The sequence below is a fragment of the Anabrus simplex genome, chromosome 2, assembly GCF_040414725.1.
Source record: "Anabrus simplex isolate iqAnaSimp1 chromosome 2, ASM4041472v1, whole genome shotgun sequence".
Taxonomy (NCBI): Eukaryota; Metazoa; Arthropoda; class Insecta; order Orthoptera; family Tettigoniidae; genus Anabrus; species Anabrus simplex.
In genome coordinates, this window is record NC_090266.1 from 122,043,150 (window position 1) to 122,063,477 (window position 20,328).

The window sequence follows — 20,328 nt, forward strand, 5'->3', positions numbered from 1 at the left end:
ACATAGATAGGTCTTATGGTGAAGATGGGACAGGAAAGGGCTTGGACTGGGAAGGAAGCGCCCGTGGCCTTAATTAAGGTACAGCCCCAGCATTTGCCTGGTGTGAAAATGGTAAACCACAGAAAACCAGGAGAGGGCATATAAGTCTCTGGTAAGACCCCAACTAAGAGTATGGTTCCAGTGTATGGGACCCTCACCAGGATTACCTGATTCAAGAACTGGAAAAAATCCTAAGAAAAGCAGCTCGATTTGTTCTGGGTGATTTCCGACAAAAGAGTAGCGTTACAAATATGTTGCAAAGTTTGGGCTGGGAAGAACTGAGAGAAAGAAGAAGAGCTGCTCGACTAAGTGGTATGTTACATGTTATAATTCTCATATTTTGGTCCGTATTGAATTGTACAATAAAGTCAAAGAAATATTAATGTTTATTTATTCCACCTATTCATGAATAGGAAAGGGCTAGGACTGGGAGGGAAGCGTCCGTGGCCTTAATTAAGGTACAGCCCCAGCATTTGCCTGGTGTGAAAATGGGAAACCACAGAAAACCAGGAGAGGGCATATAAGACGCCATGAATTCATGAATAGGTGGAATAAATAAACATTAATATTTCTTTGACTTTAAGTGGTATGTTCCGAGCTGTCAGCGGAGAGACGGCGTGGAATGACATTAGTAGACGAATAAGTTTGAGTGGCGTTTATAAAAGTAGGAAAGATCACAATATGAAGATAAAGTTGGAATTCAAGAGGACAAACTAGGGCAAATATTCATTTATCGGAAGGGGATTTAGGGATTGGAATAACTTACCAAAGGAGATGATCAATAAATTTCCAATTTCTTTGAAATCATTTAGGAAAAGGCTATGAAAACAACAGATAGGGAATCTGCCACCTGGGTGACTGCCTTAAATGCAGATCAGTATTGATTGACTGATTGAACCCACTATCTCCCGAATACTGGATACAGGCCGCACTTACACGACTGCAGCTATCGAGCTCAGTCATTGCACTTATTACAAAAACATGTTCTCCCGATGTTTGTTTACACCAGTCGGAATTGTGAGGAGAGCTCGTGCGTAGCGAGGAATTGATACAGAAGATAATCGATCACATTCAATATAAACGCTGGAGTAGAGGGTACGAATATTGATACATACATACATACATTATCATTATAGACTGTTATGTCTTTCAGCGTTCAGTCTGCAAGCCTCTGAGAATTTACTAAACGTCGCCACAATCCTCGATTTCCAACTAGTGTTGTGGCCTCATTTAGTTCTATACCTCTTATCTTTAAATCGTTAGAAACAGAGTCTAACCATCGTCGTCTTGGTCTCCCTCTACTTCTCTTACCCTCCATAACAGAGTCCATTATTCTCCTAGGTAACCTATCCTCCTCCATTCGCCTCACATGACCCCACCACCGAAGCCGGTTTATGCGTACAGCTTCATCCATCGAGTTCATTCCTAAATTAGCCTTTATCTCCTCATTCCGAGTTCCCTCCTGCCACTGTTCCCACCTGTTTGTACCAGCAATCATTCTTGCTACTTTCATGTCTGTTACTTCTAACTTATGAATAAGATATCCTGAGTCCACCCAGCTTTCGCTCCCATAAAGCAAAGTTGGTCTGAAAACAGACCGATGTAAAGATAGTTTCGTCTGGGAGCTGACTTCCTTGTTACAGAATACTGCTGATCGCAACTGCGAGCTCACTGCATTAGCTTTACTACACCTTGATTCAATCTCACTTACTATATTACCATCCTGGGAAAACACACAACCTAAATACTTGAAATTATCGACCTGTTCTAGCTTTGTATCACCAATCTGACATTCAATTCTATTGGATTTCTTACCTACTGACATCAATTTAGTCTTCGAGAGGCTAATTTTCATACCATACTCATTGCACCTATTTTCAAGTTCCAAGATGTTAGACTGCAGGCTTTCGGCACAGTCTGCCATTAAGACCAAGTCGTCAGCATAGGCCAGGCTGCTTACTACATTTTCACCTAACTGAATCCCTCCCTGCCATTTTATACATTTCAGCATATGATCCATGTAAACTACAAACAGCAAAGGTGAAAGATTACAGCCTTGTCTAACTCCTGTAAGTACCCTGAACCAAGAACTCATTCTACCATCAATTCTCACTGAAGCCCAATTGTCAACATAAATGCCTTTGATTGATTTTAATAATCTACCTTTAATTCCATAGTCCTCCAGTATGGCGAACATCTTTTCCCTCGGTACCCTGTCATATGCTTTCTCTAGATCTACGAAACATAAACACAACTGCCTATTCCTCTCGTAGCATTTTTCAATTACCTGGCGCATACTGAAAATCTGATCCTGACAGCCTCTCTGTGGTCTGAAACCACACTGGTTTTCATCCAACTTCCTCTCAACGACTGAACGCACCCTCCCTTCCAAGATGCCTGTGAATACTTTGCCTGGTATACTAATCAATGAGATACCTCGATAGTTGTTGCAATCCTTCCTGTTCCCTTGCTTATAGATAGGTGCAATTACTGCTTTTGTCCAATCTGAAGGTACCTTACCAACACTCCACGCTAATTTGACTAGTCTATGAAGCCATTTCATCCCTGCCTTCCCACTATACTTCACCATTTCAGGTCTAATTTCATCTATTCCTGCTGCCTTATGACAATGGAGTTTATTTACTATCCTTTCCACTTCCTCAAGCATAATTTCACCAACATCATTTTCCTCCTCCCCATGAGCTTGACTGTTTGCAACACCACCATGATGATTCCCTTTTACATTGAGAAGATGTTCAAAATATTCCCTCCACCTCTCCAGTGATTCCCTGGGATCTGTTATGAGTTCACCTGAATTACTCAAAACACTGTTCATTTCCTTTTTCCCTCCCTTCCTAAGATTCTTTATTACTGTCCAGAAAGGTTTCCATGCTGCTTGACCTAGCCTTTCCAGGTTATTACCAAAATCTTCCCATGACTTCTTTTTGGATTCAACAACTATTTGTTTCGCTCTGTTTCTTTCATCCACGTACAAATCCCTGTCTGCCTCGGCCCTTGTTTGGAGCCATTTCTGATAAGCCTTCTTTTTACGTTTACAGGCTGCTCTCACTTCATCATTCCACCAAGATGTTCGCCTTTTCCCATCTTTACACACAGTTGTTCCTAGGCATTCCCTTGCTGTTTCTACTACAGCATTCCTGTATGCCACCCATTCACTTTCTATATCCTGAACCTGCTTACCGTCTACTGTTCGAAACTTCTCACTAATCATATCCATGTACTTCTGTCTAATTTCCTCGTCCTGGAGATTTTCTACCCTTATTCGTTTGCAGACAGATTTCACTTTCTCTACCCTAGGCCTAGAGATACTTAGTTCACTACAGATCAGATAATGGTCTGTATCATCGAAAAATCCCCGAAAAACTCGTACATTCCTAAAAGATTTCCTGAATTCAAAGTCTGTTAAGATATAGTCTATTATGGATCTGGTACCCCTAGCCTCCCATGTGAAGCGGTGAATAGCCTTATGCTTGAAGAATGTGTTCGTAACAGCTAAACCCATACTAGCACAGAAGTCCAGCAAACGCTTCCCATTCCCATTAGCTTCCATATCCTCCCCACATTTACCAATCACCCTTTCGTATCGTTCAGTTCTATTCCCAACTCTCGCATTGAAATCGCCCATTAGCACTATTCTAACCTTGCTGTTGACCCTGACCACGATGTCACTCAATGCTTCATAAAACTTGTCAACTTCATCCTCATCTGCACCCTCACATGGTGAATACACGGACACAATTCTTGTCCTTGATAACGGATAAAAACTAACACGCCCGAATTTGCCCGTAATAACAGATGAATCAGTAAAAGGCTTCTCATTGTAAGTGAAGAATATAGCACAGATTAATACAGGAATTTTCGAACGGCATAACAACATTGTCATTAAAGCGGGGGTTCCCTTCTACTGTACTACATAGGCTACAGTCAGACGTGTATCCGAGTCTGACATCTCACTTTAGCCCTAATAGCCCACGCTTTACACTCCTCTTCTGCCTTGCATCACCCTTAGCAAGCTTATGATGCCTTTATTCATAGGTTCATAATGTCCCATAACCAAAACAAATAGAAATATTTGAGAATTTTAACATTTCCTTAACGCTAAATGCGGGTTTTGTCCCATTGTGAATTACGTTAAATTGAATATAAAAATGCATTGCTTATACGGAATAATTTTCATGACTTGAAATTTCTTCCGTTAAATGCGGGTTTACGCTAAATTGGTGTTATACTGGTTTTTTTTTTTTTCTAGTTGCTTTACGTCGCACCGACACAGATAGGTCTTATGTCGACGATGGGACAGAGAAGGGCTAGGAGTGGGAAGGAAGCGGCCGTGGCCTTAATCAAGGTACAGCCCCAGCATTTGCCTGGTGTGAAAATGGGAAACCACGGAAAACCATTTTCAGGGCTGCCGACAGTGGGGTTCGAACCTACTATCTCCCGAATACTGGATACTGACCGCACTTAAGCGACTGCAGCTATCGAGCTCGGTGGTGTTACACTGTAATGAGCAGACTGTGACAAGTCAATGTGCTAGTTAATTTTCTTAAGATTAATAAATGGCAATAATAAACTGATAACTGATATATTTAATGCAACTTAAACAGGGCACGATTATGTTTGATGATGAAATAAAATAAAGCACTTGAAGAGAAGGGCAACTTCAGAAACTTCACCTAAACTAAACAGTTTCCTTAAAGCGCATGAAATTTCAATAACTATGTGGAAAATGATTCTGTATTATTATTACTTACAGTTGACACTGAAGATATAATATTACAACTATTGTAACTTTGAAATATTACTGGTTGCATGTACACTAATCTGAGGATTAAAAAACAGGCTTATTTAATTTCAGAAACGTCACTAATTAGTTCCTTACTAACCCACACCTGTGTTTCCTTTCATATTAGTTCAATGGAAATATTTTAAACATTTGAAAGCAAAACTCTTATACTGTATATGTTAATGTTGTAGTGAAAATAAGAAATACTACACATAATATAAAGGCATATCCATTAAAGGCCTTTGCTGGCAAGATGTAGTGTTTACAGTGCATTATGTCTTCTGGTATGGGCTAGAATAAAATTGTTACTTTCATTGACCTGTCTCAGTCTTATACTTGGCTTTGACAATATGAAAGTGGCTGAGGTATGAGTGACGCTAGTAATGCCATTCCTTATGCAGCCAGTCCCTGCTATGAATGGTGTGAAAATATCGCTCATAGGGTCGGTTGGTGCACGCATTTCGGTGGGCTTGGCAGACTGATGTGCAATAGCAACTTCTGGCCCAGTGAAAAAGCAACGGGAAACTACCTCGCTCCTTATTTCCCTAGTACGCCTCTTCAGTGACACCTAGGCTATCTATGACAGCTAATGGTGAACCTGTTGAGGATTCAACCAGTCTTCGGGCTGAATACCCAACATACACATACAACATCCATTAAAAATGTTTAAACAGAATTAAGAATCAAAAGAGCTGTATGTATAATATATGCGGTACTAAGCAAAATTATTCATGACAGACAAATATATTATTATTAAGTTCAATGTCTGGTTGTTCAACTTCACCTACCGATTCAGTATGATGGGTGGGCTTGAATTTGAGATGAGAGCAGATGCAATCTTCGCTGAATCTTTGATACTGCAACCTGCTTACAAGATCGATGATTCATCTTGATATGCCACTGTAGAAAATGTTGACTCTCACAAATAGACGTGATAGGTGAAAGTGCATCCACCGGTCCTCTTGTTAAATTAGAATATTCGTTCCCAATGTGTATCCAGAGATTGTAATGAGAACTCAACTTGAACTCATTTTAAATAAATTATTTCTTTTTCAGGTATAATCTGCTGTGAAATATTTTCCTTTTCAGGTATTTTGTAAATTTAATTTATTCATAAATTACTTTGGACAGACTGAAGAACCCAACAGTTATAGTTCATTCTGAAGGGTTGTGTCACTCGACAGCTCTATTAGCTCCTCTTGATCTACTATTGAGAAATGGGACGTTATGCTCATATAAAATGGACATCGGATCCAGTCATATATAACAGGAGAAGGTTCTGTATATTTATCCTCGAATTTCCACCAAAGGTTTTCGAGATGTTCTATGACATTAACACGTTGACTGCCAGGATACACAGCAAGAAATAATGTTCCGGCTGATAAAGCTCTTTTTCTACTCTGCATATAGTAAATCAGAAGTAAATTGACATTCAAAGTGATATTTCACTTAAGTGTTCAATATACATACTAAATATAATAAAAATTTCAAGCATCCCGAGGTACCACCGTGGCCCCACAGGAAAGTTCACTGTATGGTTTTGGCTAGACGGCCAGAACGGTACTAGAGGCTCATAGCCAACAGAACGTGCCAGGATTTGTTTACTTTTTTTTTTTTTTTTTTTGCTAGGGGCTTTACGTCGCACCGACACAGATAGGTCTTATGGCGACGATGATTTGTTTACTAAAGCTTAGCACTACAATCCAAAGGCACACACAGTTCTACAGTAGCGTGTGTGTGAAATACTTGTGAGATATTTCTAAGTCATTGTACCAGTGATTGGAGAGATTAGTTATAAAATTGAAGCCGTTTTCTTCTCGAGCTCGGAGGATAACGATGCTAGTCCTCCAATTTGAAAATTCTGGTAAGTAGTGTCCATGTCAAGCTGATGATAAGGTACAGGATATGCATGACCCTAGGATGATCCAGACTAATCATCATCATCATTTCCAATTATCCAGCTGTAGCTGGGTAGGGGCAAATATGGTTCCTCTCCACTTTCTTCAGTTTTTCCACCACTCCTCCTCCAACACTGTGTCCCAGTCCAGGTTTCTTTCTCTAATACTGTGTTGGATTGTGCCCTTCCATCTCAATCGTGTTTGTCCGCGGCTTCTCCTTCCTTGCATTTGCATTCTTTCATTACTCATTCGTTTTATGTACCCAAACCATCTGCTCTATTCTATCATTCATTTTTTCCACTCCAATTTCTTCCGAGATTTTCACATTCCTTATTGTCTCTTCTACTCTTTTGTATCATACTCCTCAAGAACTTCATTTCGGCTGCCTGTATTTGACTCTCATCCTTCTTTATCACTATCCAGGTCTCTGCTCCGTAGGTTGTCATGGGTACATAAAACATCTTGTACATAGCTTCCTTTGCTTCCATGGCACATCTTTGTCTCATAACATGTTTCTAACACTATGATAGAAACAGCTTCCAGCTTGAATCTTCTTAGTAATCTCAGCATCCAGTCGAGCATTCTCCATTAATTCACTCCCCAGGTATTTGAACGTCTCCACTACTTCCAGGGGCTTGTCGGCAAGTCTAATCTGACCTTTCCCTTCTTTCTCCCCTCTAGTCATAACAAGAGTTTTATACTTTTCTACACTTATTTTCAATCCACATTCTTCGATCTTCCCATTCACCACATCCAATTGGACACTTATTTTCAATCCACATTCTTCGATCTTCCCATTCACCACATCCAACTGGTCTTCAACATTCATGCCCTCTTCTCCCCAAATCACAATATCATCTGCAAATAACAACATGTTCATTTCTCTTCTTCCATATGCTACTTTTGATGTTCTCATGATGTCATCCATTACTATTGTAAACAGGATTGGCAATAGAACACTTCCCTGTCTCAGCCCACTAGTGATTTTGAACCAGCTTGTTCTACCAACTTATGTTTGCATGCAACTACAACATTCCTTGTACATTGCCATGATCATTTTTATTAATCCCTGTCCAATTCCTTTTTGCACCAGACTGTCCCAAACTTTAGTCCTGGGGACAATGTCATATGCCTTTTCAATGTCAATGAATGTCATCAAGATATCATTCCCATACTCCCACTGCTTTTCCGTTAGTTGTCTCATAATGAAAATGGGCTCTATTATTGACCTTCCACTTCTGAAACCAAACTGATTTTCCTGTATCAGATTTTCAACCCTCAACCTTATCCTACATTCCAGTACTCTCCCCATTATCTTAGCAACATGGGATATCAGAGTAACTCCCCTGTATTTGTTCAATACTTTCTTATCGCCTTTCTTGAAAATTAGGATGATGATTCCTTTTTGCCAATCCTCAGAGACCTCATTCTCTCAGACAATCCTGAGAACTCTATGTCCACTGCAGGCCTACAGCTCCAGCTGCCTTTATTATCTCCACTGAAATTTCATCTATTCCAGCAGTTTTTCCATTCTTCATCTTTCTTACTGCCATTTCAATTTCATTCATTGTAATTTCTTTATCCATTTCATCATCGACCAGCTGCCTTTCCTGGTGGTCCGTTGAATGACTGTCATCAGTTCTCATGTTCAGCAACTTCTGAAAATACTCTCTCCATCTATTTCTTCTGGCTAAGTTAATATTATGCCGCCTTCACCCTTCACAAATCTGGTGTTTACTTGATCTCTCTTTTTGTTTCTTAAGATACTATACAATAATTTCCTGCTGCCCTGCATATCATCTCTCAATTTCTGTGTGAATAAGGCCCAGCTTTTCCTCTTTTCTTCCTCCACTATTTTCTTGGCCAAATTCTTTGCCTCCACATATTTTCTTCAGTCTTAGATGTTTTCCATGCTTTGCCTGCAATTTTCTTTTCCTTCACTTTAATCTTTACCCTATCATTCCACCAATGTGTTTCTTTGTCTTTCACATTTGCTGCTGTTCTACCATATACCTTTTCTGCACATCCAACCAGTGCTTCCTTAAATCTTTTCCATTCACCTTCAACATTCCCCACCTCCGTCCTGGGTACGAAGGGTATTATTTCCCTCCGAAATTCGTCTGGTATGCTTTTCTCCTTCAACTTCCATGCTTTAATTCTTTTCTCTCTTCTTAATGAGGGTTCTTAAAAACTTTCCCACTTTCAGTTGTCCTATCACAACTCTATGATCTCCACCAAAGGCTTCTTCAGGCATGGCTGTAACATCTAAAAGGTTCTTCCAGAGTTCTTTCTCTATGATTATATAATCAATCATGGTCTTTGTTCATCTATCTCCCCAACCATACCTTGTAATCTTCTGACTATTCTTCTTCCTAAGCCAGGTGTTTCCAAGAAGCATTTGGTTCCTCATGCAAAAATCCACCAACTCCTCGCCCTCTGGGTTTACATTTCCACATCCAAAGGTCCCTACAACATCTTCCTATCCTTGTCTTTCTATTCCAACTTATGCATTTAGATCTCCCATCAACAGCACTTCCTTATTTTCTATCCGCCTCTCCACTTCCTCTAAAAAGTCCTCTAGATGTCCATCTATGCAACCCATTTGTGGGGCATACAACTGAAATATATCTCTTTCAAGCCATTTTCAAACTGGAGTCTCATCATCATCATCATCATCATCATCATCCTATCACTGACATATTTTGTAGATTCCACATATTCTTGGATTTCATTTCTAAACATGATCTCCACTCCATTTTTTGCTTCAGGTCCTCTGCTGTAATACAGCCTGTATCCTTCTTTCGGAGGTATCTCTACTGTACCCCTCTTCTTGGTTTCACACAGTCCAAGTATGTCTATATATTTTTCTTTTATGAAGTCAACCTGTTCCTTTGTCGTTCCTGTCAGTGTCAGGACATTTACTGTCGCAATCTTGATGTAGTTTGGTGCTGGTTGCCCACTTCTCACAGTTCTCCTAGCACCCAAAGAGCTGCGCGTTGCTTTCAGCAGGGGATGCCCTAAACTTTTCCAAGGCCCACATCTGCTTTATCCATATAGGCTATTGTTACGATGGGCTTGTCAAACCCAAAGGCATTTTACACCTACTGCCAGGTTCAAAATTAGGCCGCCCCTAACATGGAGACAGATGCCTTTCGTAGCCGCTCCTCTGGAGTACAGACGCTGCGGGTTTGCCCCTTCTGCCAACTCCACTGTACCGAAGTTCATCTTCTCTGCCGTAAATGCTGTTGAGGACTTCACCCATAACCCATGACAAGGGCCCTCCATATTTATGACCCCTGGAGAGAGGGTGTCTCAGTATCTTAAAGCCCCCAGAAATTGGGCTACCTGCTGGTCCGCAGGTTGTATTGGGTATTTCAACCAGCACTACATACTGTAGGGGCCCCCTATCCACCACCTGGGGATGCGCTCTGTAGGGGTTGGGTTCCCCTGATTACTTTCGGAAGTTAACTATACCAGACTACTATACTGGCAAATGATGGCCCTGGTTGCACATCGTCTTCAACTGATGTCTTCCTCATGAATGGAATTTTCCACACGTATCTCATTATGCTTGTCCGTTGTATTCTGAAGATTGTTATTTTTACTTGAGGTCTCACCTGATCTTTGTCCTGCCACCTTCTTCCGTGGCGGTTCTTCATCTTCATCATCATCATATTCACCTTCACTTGAACCCTCAGTATAGTCTGGATTGTCAGAGATGTCATGATGCTCATCACCTGCCGATTCTTCTGAATCTGAAATATATGTATATAATTCGTGGTTAGTAAATATATTTGAAGTTCAATTTGGTAAAGCGTTCTTTGTCTTATAAAATGTAATAGATCAGCTTGATATGGAAACTACCCACCAGGATTCTCGGACCAAAGGACTAGCGCCATTATCCTCCGAGTTCGAGAAGAAAATGGCTTCATTCTTATAACTAAACTCCTCTACCACTGGTACAATAAGTTAGAAATATCTCAAGTATTTCACACACACGCTATTGTAGAACAATGAGTGACTTGGGATTGTAGTGCTAAGCACTATTAAAGAAATCATGGCACGCTTTTTGGCTACAGTGAGTACTATCTATCAGGCAATGAAAACTTTCCTTGCCGGGCCAGTGGACCATCGAGCTGTTGCATTCGCTAGGCTAGTGTACCACTATGGCCTCGCAGCAAATCCTGGCGTGCTTGTTTTCGAAATAATATTTTTTATTTTTTATTAGTCCTACCCCCTTTTATTAGCAATATATAATGAAGATTTGTCCAACTAGTTTAGCCATGTACTTTGGTGTGCCGGGTTAGCTAATTCGCAAGCTCGAGATTTGGGAGATAGTGAGTGTGAGTCCTACTGTCAGGGAACCCATAGAAAACCATAAGCTGGAGTTCATTCAGGCATGGAAACATTTCACAGTTACCTTTGGGTAACTGGTTTCTTCACAGTTCCAGTTTCTTCTTAAATGCGAGCACTGTGTTACTCATCAAGATGATACTATTCCAACCTAGAAGTAATATGTTACGTTCATTCAGTTCCTCAAACACATCAACTAAGGGCCAGTTCTACCATCCGCTGGTAAAGTGGCTGGCAGCTGCCCGGGAGGTAAACTACCTGGGGGTGTAAAGCAGCTGGTACTTTGCGTTGCGTGCAACCACCTCCGCGCAAGCGCTGGGTAGCTACCAGGAGCTAGACACCGATATACGGAGTTGGCTAGACTGATTTTTAGCGACTTCTCGCTTTCGAGTGTGCTGCTATCTATCGTCAGATGTATGAAGCTCATTTCAATTGTCTTATTTTCCTGTGCTTGCATCTGTTGATTATCTTCAAAAAGCCTAATAAGGGGAGTCTTAAGAGTTATGGACAACGATTTATGTCAAGCTTTCGTGATTTTAATCTATGAGCTTCAAAATCAGTACCTAATTGGGATTAAAATCTCGAGATTACATTTTCTTATGCCAGTTATAACCTGTCATGTAAGGCATGTAAGTATTCTCGTAGTAGAATGGTCAAGTCGCTTGCTCCGTAATAGAAGGTATGCAGGTTTTCATCGTATTTCTAATTTACATTTTAAAAATTTTTTCATTCCATGCCGTTGTTCTTAACTCTTTTTCACGCGCTTCCATATACGTATAAACACCTTACGGACTTATTGCCTTTGAGCATTCTATCTGCAGGCTTATGTGAATTAAGTATCTCCACGATGCTCTATTTGCAACTAGCTCTGTGACCTCGTTTAGTTCCACATGCCTCCATTTATTTACAATGCATTTCATTCTAATGTTTATGAAGATAAAGTTGGAAGGTACTGGACTGTTAAAGAACTAATCGGGGTAAATATCCATCATAGGAAGAGGCATTCTGGAATGGAATAGTTTCCAATTTCTTCGAAATAATTTACAAGAAGACTATGTAAACAACTGATAGGGAATCTGCTACCTGGGTGACAGTCCTATACGGTATGCTATATTAATCGTATCATCACTTTCTATAGCCTAAGTAGCACACATATAAAGCATGTTCCTAGTAGACATAATATTGTGATTAAATATTTCAATGAAATGTGTTATTAACAAAAGAACGTATGAAAAGAGGCAAACAGATTAATACAACGCCAATAATGAAAAAAAAAGGTTCGTCATAATGAAGACTCGAACCTGTAAACCTCATATTATGAGTTGTGCGCGTTAGCCATTACGCTACAAGGTACCTTACGGTAATGTGCATACATAGCAAGAACTTATACCTGGAGTTTGAAAACTGAAAAAGTATAATATTAAATCTAATTTGAAATTATTTCCAAATAGGTTTCGATTTTATATCCTTTTAGAGTTTATTTGCGAAAGCTTGACGTGTAAAATGTGTTCCCTACACTATCAATGCGAGAGGCTGGTGTGACCGTTGCAACTCTAAGGAAGCATTAATGTTCAAAATCCTGCAATACAATATCGATCACTGTTACAGTATAATGCTTTTTTCAGTATACTAAGCTAATTTCAGTTGTATGTCACCAGAAATACAGCTAATAATGTTCAGCTCTCAAAACTTGCCCGGCAGGTAAAGTCTTATCGGGTCCTCGAAGTGGCCAATAAATTACGCGCCGGGTAACGACGATTTATGCTGCCGATAGCGCTACCTGGGGGTGGTCGAACGGAAACATCGTTTTACGCGGAGGGCAAATTACGCGCTACTTTACCAGTAGGTGGTAGAACCGGCCCTAAGTAGCACAATGTAAGAACCTGTTTCTCATCCCCGTAAATGTAGGATTGCTGTCCAACAGGAAAAGGCGAAGTTTATCCTTCAGTTCCACAATGCGAGAAAGAAGTCAAGGGTGGGACAAACTATATACCTCCATGTGCATGCGTCATGCATAGATCCCATCTCATCACAAAGAATGGAAAATAGCCTACTGATTACAGCTCTTGCTCTCACAAAATTCACCCTTCTGTAACGGGTTTCTCCACAGTTCCAGTTTCTTCTTAAACGCGAGCACTGTGTTACTCTGGATGTTTTGTCTGGAAGAGTCTTTTAAGTCTTACACATTTATTGTTGGCTACAAATTCACAGTACTCACTGAATCATTTAGCACTGTACAAATACCAACACAATTAGTCTACAGGAGATCTTTGTCTGTTAATAAACAATTCACAAAAGAGAAAATATCTTCCCCTATAGTCCTCCCTTTTAGAGTTTCACACAATAAAGAGTCCTCATGGATTTAATTTTCGTGACAATAGCAAACAAATACAAGAAGCTGGGCATGATTCACAATATCCATGCTTCCATGAATTCGCAAGGCAAATTTTGGGTTGTCTTCTAACTGTATTTTTATGTAAGAGGACATTGCATCAATACACCAAGCCACTGCGTTTCCTGACAGCTGTTTTGTCTTCAGACTCTCGACACGCATGATCGTGCACATATTTACAGCTGTACAATGAAGTAATTTCTTACCAATAATGTGCGTCAGATTTTGCAATCCAGTAAGATGCCTCAAAGGATGGTATTAGTGCTCTCTTAGGAACTGTAGAATGTTTCTCTAAGAATTGGACAATTACTTTCAATTGTTGCTCGTGATGATTAAAAAGGTCTAGTATACTTGTATACTCTGGATCTTTTGTCTGGAAAAGTCTTTTAAGTCTTACATGTTTCAAACTATTGTTGGCAAAAATACTGAAGCAAAGAACACCGTGGTCATTCCTTATTTTTTTTTATTTTTTTTGCTAGTTGCTTTACGTCGCACCGACACAGATAGGTCTTATGATAACGATGGGACAAGGAAGGGCTAGGAGTGGGAAGGAAGCGGCCGTGGCCTTAATTAAGGTACAGCCCCAGCATTTGCCTGGTGTGAAAATGGGAAACCACGGAAAACCATCTTCAGGGCTGCCGACAGTGGGGTCGTTCCTTATTATTCACAATGTTAGCGGAACCTAGTTTTAAATTATTCTCTGAGCATTTGCACAGTTTTATTCTTGTTGAATAATTAAGCTTAGTGGCGAGAGTTGAAACAGATGTGGAAGGTCAACATACAACTGAATTTGCATCCTGTTCCTTATTCAGTATTTTCGTGGGAGAACAACAGGCACTCGACCAAACACTTTCATTGGACTGCATTTTAACACTGTAAATCAGAAACTTGTCCAGGATTATATTAACCAATAAAAAAGGTTAACTACCCACAAATACAGTAGAGACAATACATGACACTTCCGGATTTAGCCTTGTTAAAATGGGAGACAAGTCGCAAGTGGCGCTCCTAGTGGCTTGACCTGAAAATTCGCGCTAAATTCAAATATCAATGGAAATGTATATATGGAAATGGATAAATAAATTATGTTTAGAAAGAAAGTGTTACTAAGATATTAACTTCAAAGTTGCTAAAGCAATTCTGGATAAATGAATGAAGAATTATTTAACAAGTTATTATTTAAAGAGTGAAATTAGACATATAATCAAGATGTGAAATGGACTGCTGTGAAAGGGCTTGATCTTTCATTTATGCATTACTTTTTTAGCTTTAGAATTCCTGCCTGAATGTTCACGGCTAATTTTTTGCTCTCATTTAAAAGCACTGTGTCATATTAAAACACTTGTCAACAAAAATATCGGCACATTCCTTCCACACATGATTCAATGTATTTATATTTAAGAGCTGGACAATTTTCCTTTTAACTTGAAGCCTACTGACAGAAAGAAAATCTATAAATTTAGCCTCAAAAACATTCAAACTTTCCCTATAAGCAATACCTGCCATAATGCCATTACATTAGGGTAAAGCAAATTTACATCATATTGTTTCAACAAAATATGTACATTTCTTAAATCACCCATATTTTCTTCAGTGCTTGACAACGCATTACGGCCTTCCAAATGGGGTAACTTGGAACACAACTGACCACACTCATATGCATATGTATTTTCCTGAATTAAATCAAACCCACACATCACACCTACAACACCACATCAGTATTGAAGGTTAACTGCTGCACTATACAATAAAATATGCATATTATATTTTAAGCCAGTTAAAATATGGGTCGAGCAGGTCAGAAGGTTATGAAGTACTATAAAAATCTCTTTGTCACTGGAAGAAGATATAAGCAAACACAATATTACTTACATTTTCTTGTCACGAGGGGAACGGAAGAAAGACCGCATTCTTCTCTACTTCATAGTTACTGCAGCCAAACACAGCACATACCTTTCCCCTCATGTTGAGAGGAAATATCAAGGAATGACATACGCTACTATTTAATGAAGTCAACTCACTGAAAATGCATCAATAACACAAAAAACTTCACACACAAATACACGTGCTCTTATGACAGAAGCAGTAGTTCTCAGGTCAATCCGCTAGAGAGAGCTCTAATAGCTGTCCCTCAATATCTCACAGAGTGTCGCGTATTGTCTCTACTGTATTTGCTACCCATACTTGGAACACGCAGAAATCCATCCGTACAGCACAGTGTACTGTTAATTCATAAGTTCACTAGTTTCAAGCTGAGAAAGAACAATCTATTCTCGTAGCGTTCCGAGGAAAAGGCGGTAACACTGTCAAGTGACTTATTGTCATTAAGCTACAAAGGGTGGAAGTTGGAGCCATGGGTGGTAGGTAGGGATCTGAAAGGGTACTGGGGTAATTGCTGTGGTCGAAAACATGTGACAACACCTAACCTCCGAACACGTGCAGGCAGGGTCTAACTGTCAGCTTTTTGAACAACATTTGTAAAATTCTAAGTAAGGTAGTATGTTTCCAGTAAAGTATATTATTTTTTTAGTAGGAGTGGAAGAGCTTCCTGTCTGGCCTACTTTATTGAGAACCTGAGGATAGCAATAAATGCTCAAAAATGAGCCTGAAGTTTTTATCATCATATGAATTTCCAATCCTGGACGCACTTGCTAGATTACACTGTGCGATCCAATGTCCTATTCCCACGGTTCATCAAAAGATTTATGTTTGAATTACCATCCATACTCGGTGACCTTCATGCAATCAGAAGACATCTGTATACTCTGTAGAGAGTGAATACCTATATTATGAAGTCATCCATGAACACAAACTTGGGGCAAAAGGCACCTAAGAACACACACATCCAGAGGATTACCTCACAAGGAACATTTGCAAAATGCCTGACTGATGTCATAAAATTCAATACGACAGAAAGGTAAGCTGCAATAAATGCTTATTGTACCCATTTTAGCTGTTCACAGTGGTAATTATATATGCTTATGACATTAGATCTTCCCCTGCAAACCATGTGACCTTGCAGCGGTGGGGAGATTTGCGTGTCCCAATGAAGCAGATAGCTGAACCGCAGGTTCAATCATGTAGGATGGGTATCTGTTGTGAGACCAGATTAACGTATGGTTCATCGAAAGTGGGGTAGCAGCCTTCCGGAAGGTGCAAGGGCGGCAGTCTACATGAATGAGTGATATGGCTTTGTAATAATACTCAACATGGCTTAGCTGTGTCGATACTGCTACACGGCTGAAAGCAACAGGAAACTACAGCCGTAACTAACTCCCGAGGACATGCAGCTGTCTCTGTATGAATTAGTGATGGGTAGCTCGTGAAGAGTCGTTCAAAATGAACGCTTCACACCTATGAAGTGTGAACTAACCACTCAATTTTAATGAACTGGTAGTTCAAACACTTCACAGTTCTCACACTTCATATACTTCACAGTTCTCAAACTTCATATCATTCACAACTCATTCGATTTTACTATCACTCGCTCACACCCTCTCTTCCGTCCTCTGACTAGCTACATCATTCATTTCCTTCTTTACTCCCAGTCCCATCCTACCTGTCAACTGTGATATTACACCATTAAAGACACTAACAATCCAACAGAGTGAGCACAGCAGATATGCAAATAAAATGCTTGCCTTGTGAATCTCGAAGTAAAAAGTGCGCTGAATCCACAGCCGAAAGAGTATCTTCCTTGCAGGAGTGTTTATCTTAAACACAACACTTAATTAATTAAACAAACTGCACTTGGGGAATAGACTAATTAAATAATAAATCACAATGAACGGACTTTACATCATTTTTAAAGACCTGAAGTTGGAATCGTCTCTCCTAGAGTGCCTTAAGTACGATGATTTAGCTCTTCCACTAGCTTCTCGGCCATCTGTTTCACATCACCATGAATTTCAGAGTTATTGGTAAATCTGCAACACCATCTTTTCAATGACCGAATAGTATAACTTTTGACGCAGTGACCAGGCTTTCACTGCTCATTTTCTCAGTACAATCTTTGTAAACTTTCAACACTTCGCAGGCTTGTGTTATGCTTGCAATGTCGTCTGCAGAAGCGGTTGTATTGACAATGGACTTCAATTAAAAATGAGAACTACTTGTTAGTGACAGCACACTATATGAAAGGTGGTGGTGGTGATGGTGGTGATTATTGTTTTAAGAGGAAGTACAACTAGGCAACCATTCTCTATTAAAACTAATCAGAGAGAAAAAACTGAAGGAATCTGACACTCCGAAAAATGAAGGTATTGACCAAAGGAAGACAAAGGCCACGAAGGGCGTGAAAATGAAGGACTCCCTAGGCCTCAAGTGCTCTAATAACGTTGGGGTCGGAAAAGAACACGAGTTGACCAAGGGAGGTCGGATAGGGTAGATGAAAGTGAGGAGCCTGGCACAAGTAAGTGGAGGCAATGCCAGGACTCAGCTAAGGGCCCCGTAGTCGCCAACCCACGCTACGAAGTTCAGAGCCCCTGGGGCCCCTTCTAGTCGCCTCTTATGACAGGCAATTGGATACTGTGGGTGTTATTCTAACACCCCCGCCCACAGGAGGATAACTATATGAAAGATTCATCAAGGTAGATAAATAGATTTTTATGGCAGTGGTAGTCATATTCATTCTATTTTGGATTGAATTTTAAGAGGAAAAAATACTATGATATGATGAATAATGTTGGTAACCCTGGTGTTTTCTGCCAGAGTACAGCTAAAACAGGTATCACGTGGCAGATAAAAACACTGTTGAGTGCATCATGCGAATAAGATGAACCCAGATTAAATGTATTTCCTTCATTATATCTTTATATATCTTTATCTTTTCCCTGTCCCTTTCAACCATCATCTAGATGCTGTAAGCAAGCAAGCTATTTGGTCCATAATTACATAGCTCTGCCATCTGTTGGTTATATTATTAAGTATTATGAAGCTTTATTGAGTGAGTGAGAGAGATACTGTGAACGAAGTCGCTGCTGAACGACATACTCAGCAGCTTCATCAGGCTTGATTACTTCACGAACTACTTCATGAATGAACTACTTCATTTGAACAGTTCACAGTAAAGAGTGTGAATGAGTGAAGTAGTTCATAGGAATGAACTGGTTCGACCCATCGCTAGTATGAATGAAGTTCTGGTGATGGCTTCCTCTCGGGGAAAATAGTCCCCCATTCGGATCTCCGGGTGGTGACTACATGAGAGGGGGTGCTCATCAGGAAGATGGATACTGACATTCTGCAAGTCGGAGCGTGGAATGTAAGAAGTTTGAATCGTTGGGTAGGTTAGAGAATCTGAAAAGGGAGATGGATAGACTGAAGTTAGATGTAGTTTGTATAAGTGACGTACATTGGCAGAAAGAACAGGATTTTTGGTCAGGCGACTACGGAATTATCAACACAAAGTCAAAGAAGGGAAATGCAGGAGTTGGTTTAATAACGAATAGGAAAATAGGGCAGCGGGTAAGCTACTAGGATCAATATAGTGAAAGTATTATTGCTGTCAATATAGACACCAAGCCAATGTCAACCACAATAGTGCACGTCTATATGCCTACTAGTTCAGCGGATGATGAACAAAATCGAAATACATGAAGGAACAGATCATTTAATACAACATGTCAAAGGTGATGAAAATCTAATTGTGATAGGAAACTGGAATGCAGTGGTAGGCCAAGGAAGGGAAGGAAGGAAAAAAAAAAAAAAAAAAAAAATGAAATGGCGTATGGCTTTTAGTGCCGGGAGTGTCCGAGGACAAGTTCGGCTCGCCAGGTGCAGGTCTTTTGATTTGACTCCCGTAGGCGACCTACGCGTCGTAATGAGGATGAATTGATGATGAAGATGACACATACACCCAGCCCCCGTGCCAGGAAATTGAACCAATTAAGGTTAAAATTCCCGACACAGCCGGGAATCGAACCCGGAACCCCTGTGACCAAAGGCCAGCATGCTAACCATTTAGCCATGGAGCCGGACGAAGGGAAGGTAATACAGTAGGAGAATTCGAATCGCAACAAAGAAATGAAAGAGGAAGTCCGCTGGTTTAATTCTGCACTGATCATAATTTAGTCCTTGCTAATACTTGGTCCAAACACCACAAACGACGGTTGTATATGTGGACGAGACCTGGAGACACTGGAATGTATCAAAGAGATTTTATTATAAGGCAGAGATTCAGAAACCAGGTGTTGGATTGCAAGACTTTTCCAGGACCAGATGTGGACTCTGACCATATCTTATTTTGTCATGAAATGCCATCTGAAGTTGAAGAAATAAAGGTATGCATGGAGATGGGATCTAGAAAAGTTAAAGGAAAAGAGAGTGAGGGATTGTTTCAAGGAACATGCTGCACAAGGACTAAATGAAAAGCCACAGGGAAACACAATAGAAGAAGAATGGACAATTGTGAAGAATGAGGTCAGTAGGGCTGCCGAAGAATGGTTAGGAAGAAAGGAATGACCAACTAAGATCATCAACACCATTTCCCCTTATCCAGCTCCTGTCGGGAAATGGCATTTTACTTCTCCATCTTCCTCCTTCCTTCCACCATTCTTCTTCCAAGATCTTGTCCCAGTCTACATTTCGTCTTCTTATGCCGCTCTTCACTGATTCAATCCATCTGGTTCTATCTAGGTCTTCCTCTTGCTCTCTTGCCCTCGCACTTTGCCTCCAGCATCTGTCTTGGAATTCTATTCTCCTCCATCCTCTTTACATGTCCAAACCACCTTAGTTTATCCTTTTCAACTCTCTCATTTAGCGTTCCTATCCCAACTTCTTAACATCTTCATTTCTCACTCTGTCTTTCCTATCATACTTCTTAGGAATTTCATCTCACTGGCTTG

The 20,328-nt window shown here is 40.2% G+C and overlaps 1 protein-coding gene across 3 annotated transcripts in view; it reads right to left on the reverse strand.

The window, feature by feature from the left end:
• Positions 1–20,328, reverse strand: part of KLHL18 (Kelch like family member 18) — a 278,350-nt gene that overhangs the window by 66,994 nt on the left and 191,028 nt on the right. For 2 of the 3 annotated variants that reach the window (XM_067140347.2, XM_067140349.2), the window contains one exon: positions 10,359–10,496. The exons of the other annotated variant lie outside the window; for it this stretch is intronic. In XM_067140347.2, coding sequence (XP_066996448.2) covers positions 10,359–10,496 — 138 coding nt within the window. The remainder of the gene's footprint in view (positions 1–10,358; positions 10,497–20,328) is intronic. 3 annotated transcript variants of the gene reach the window in all.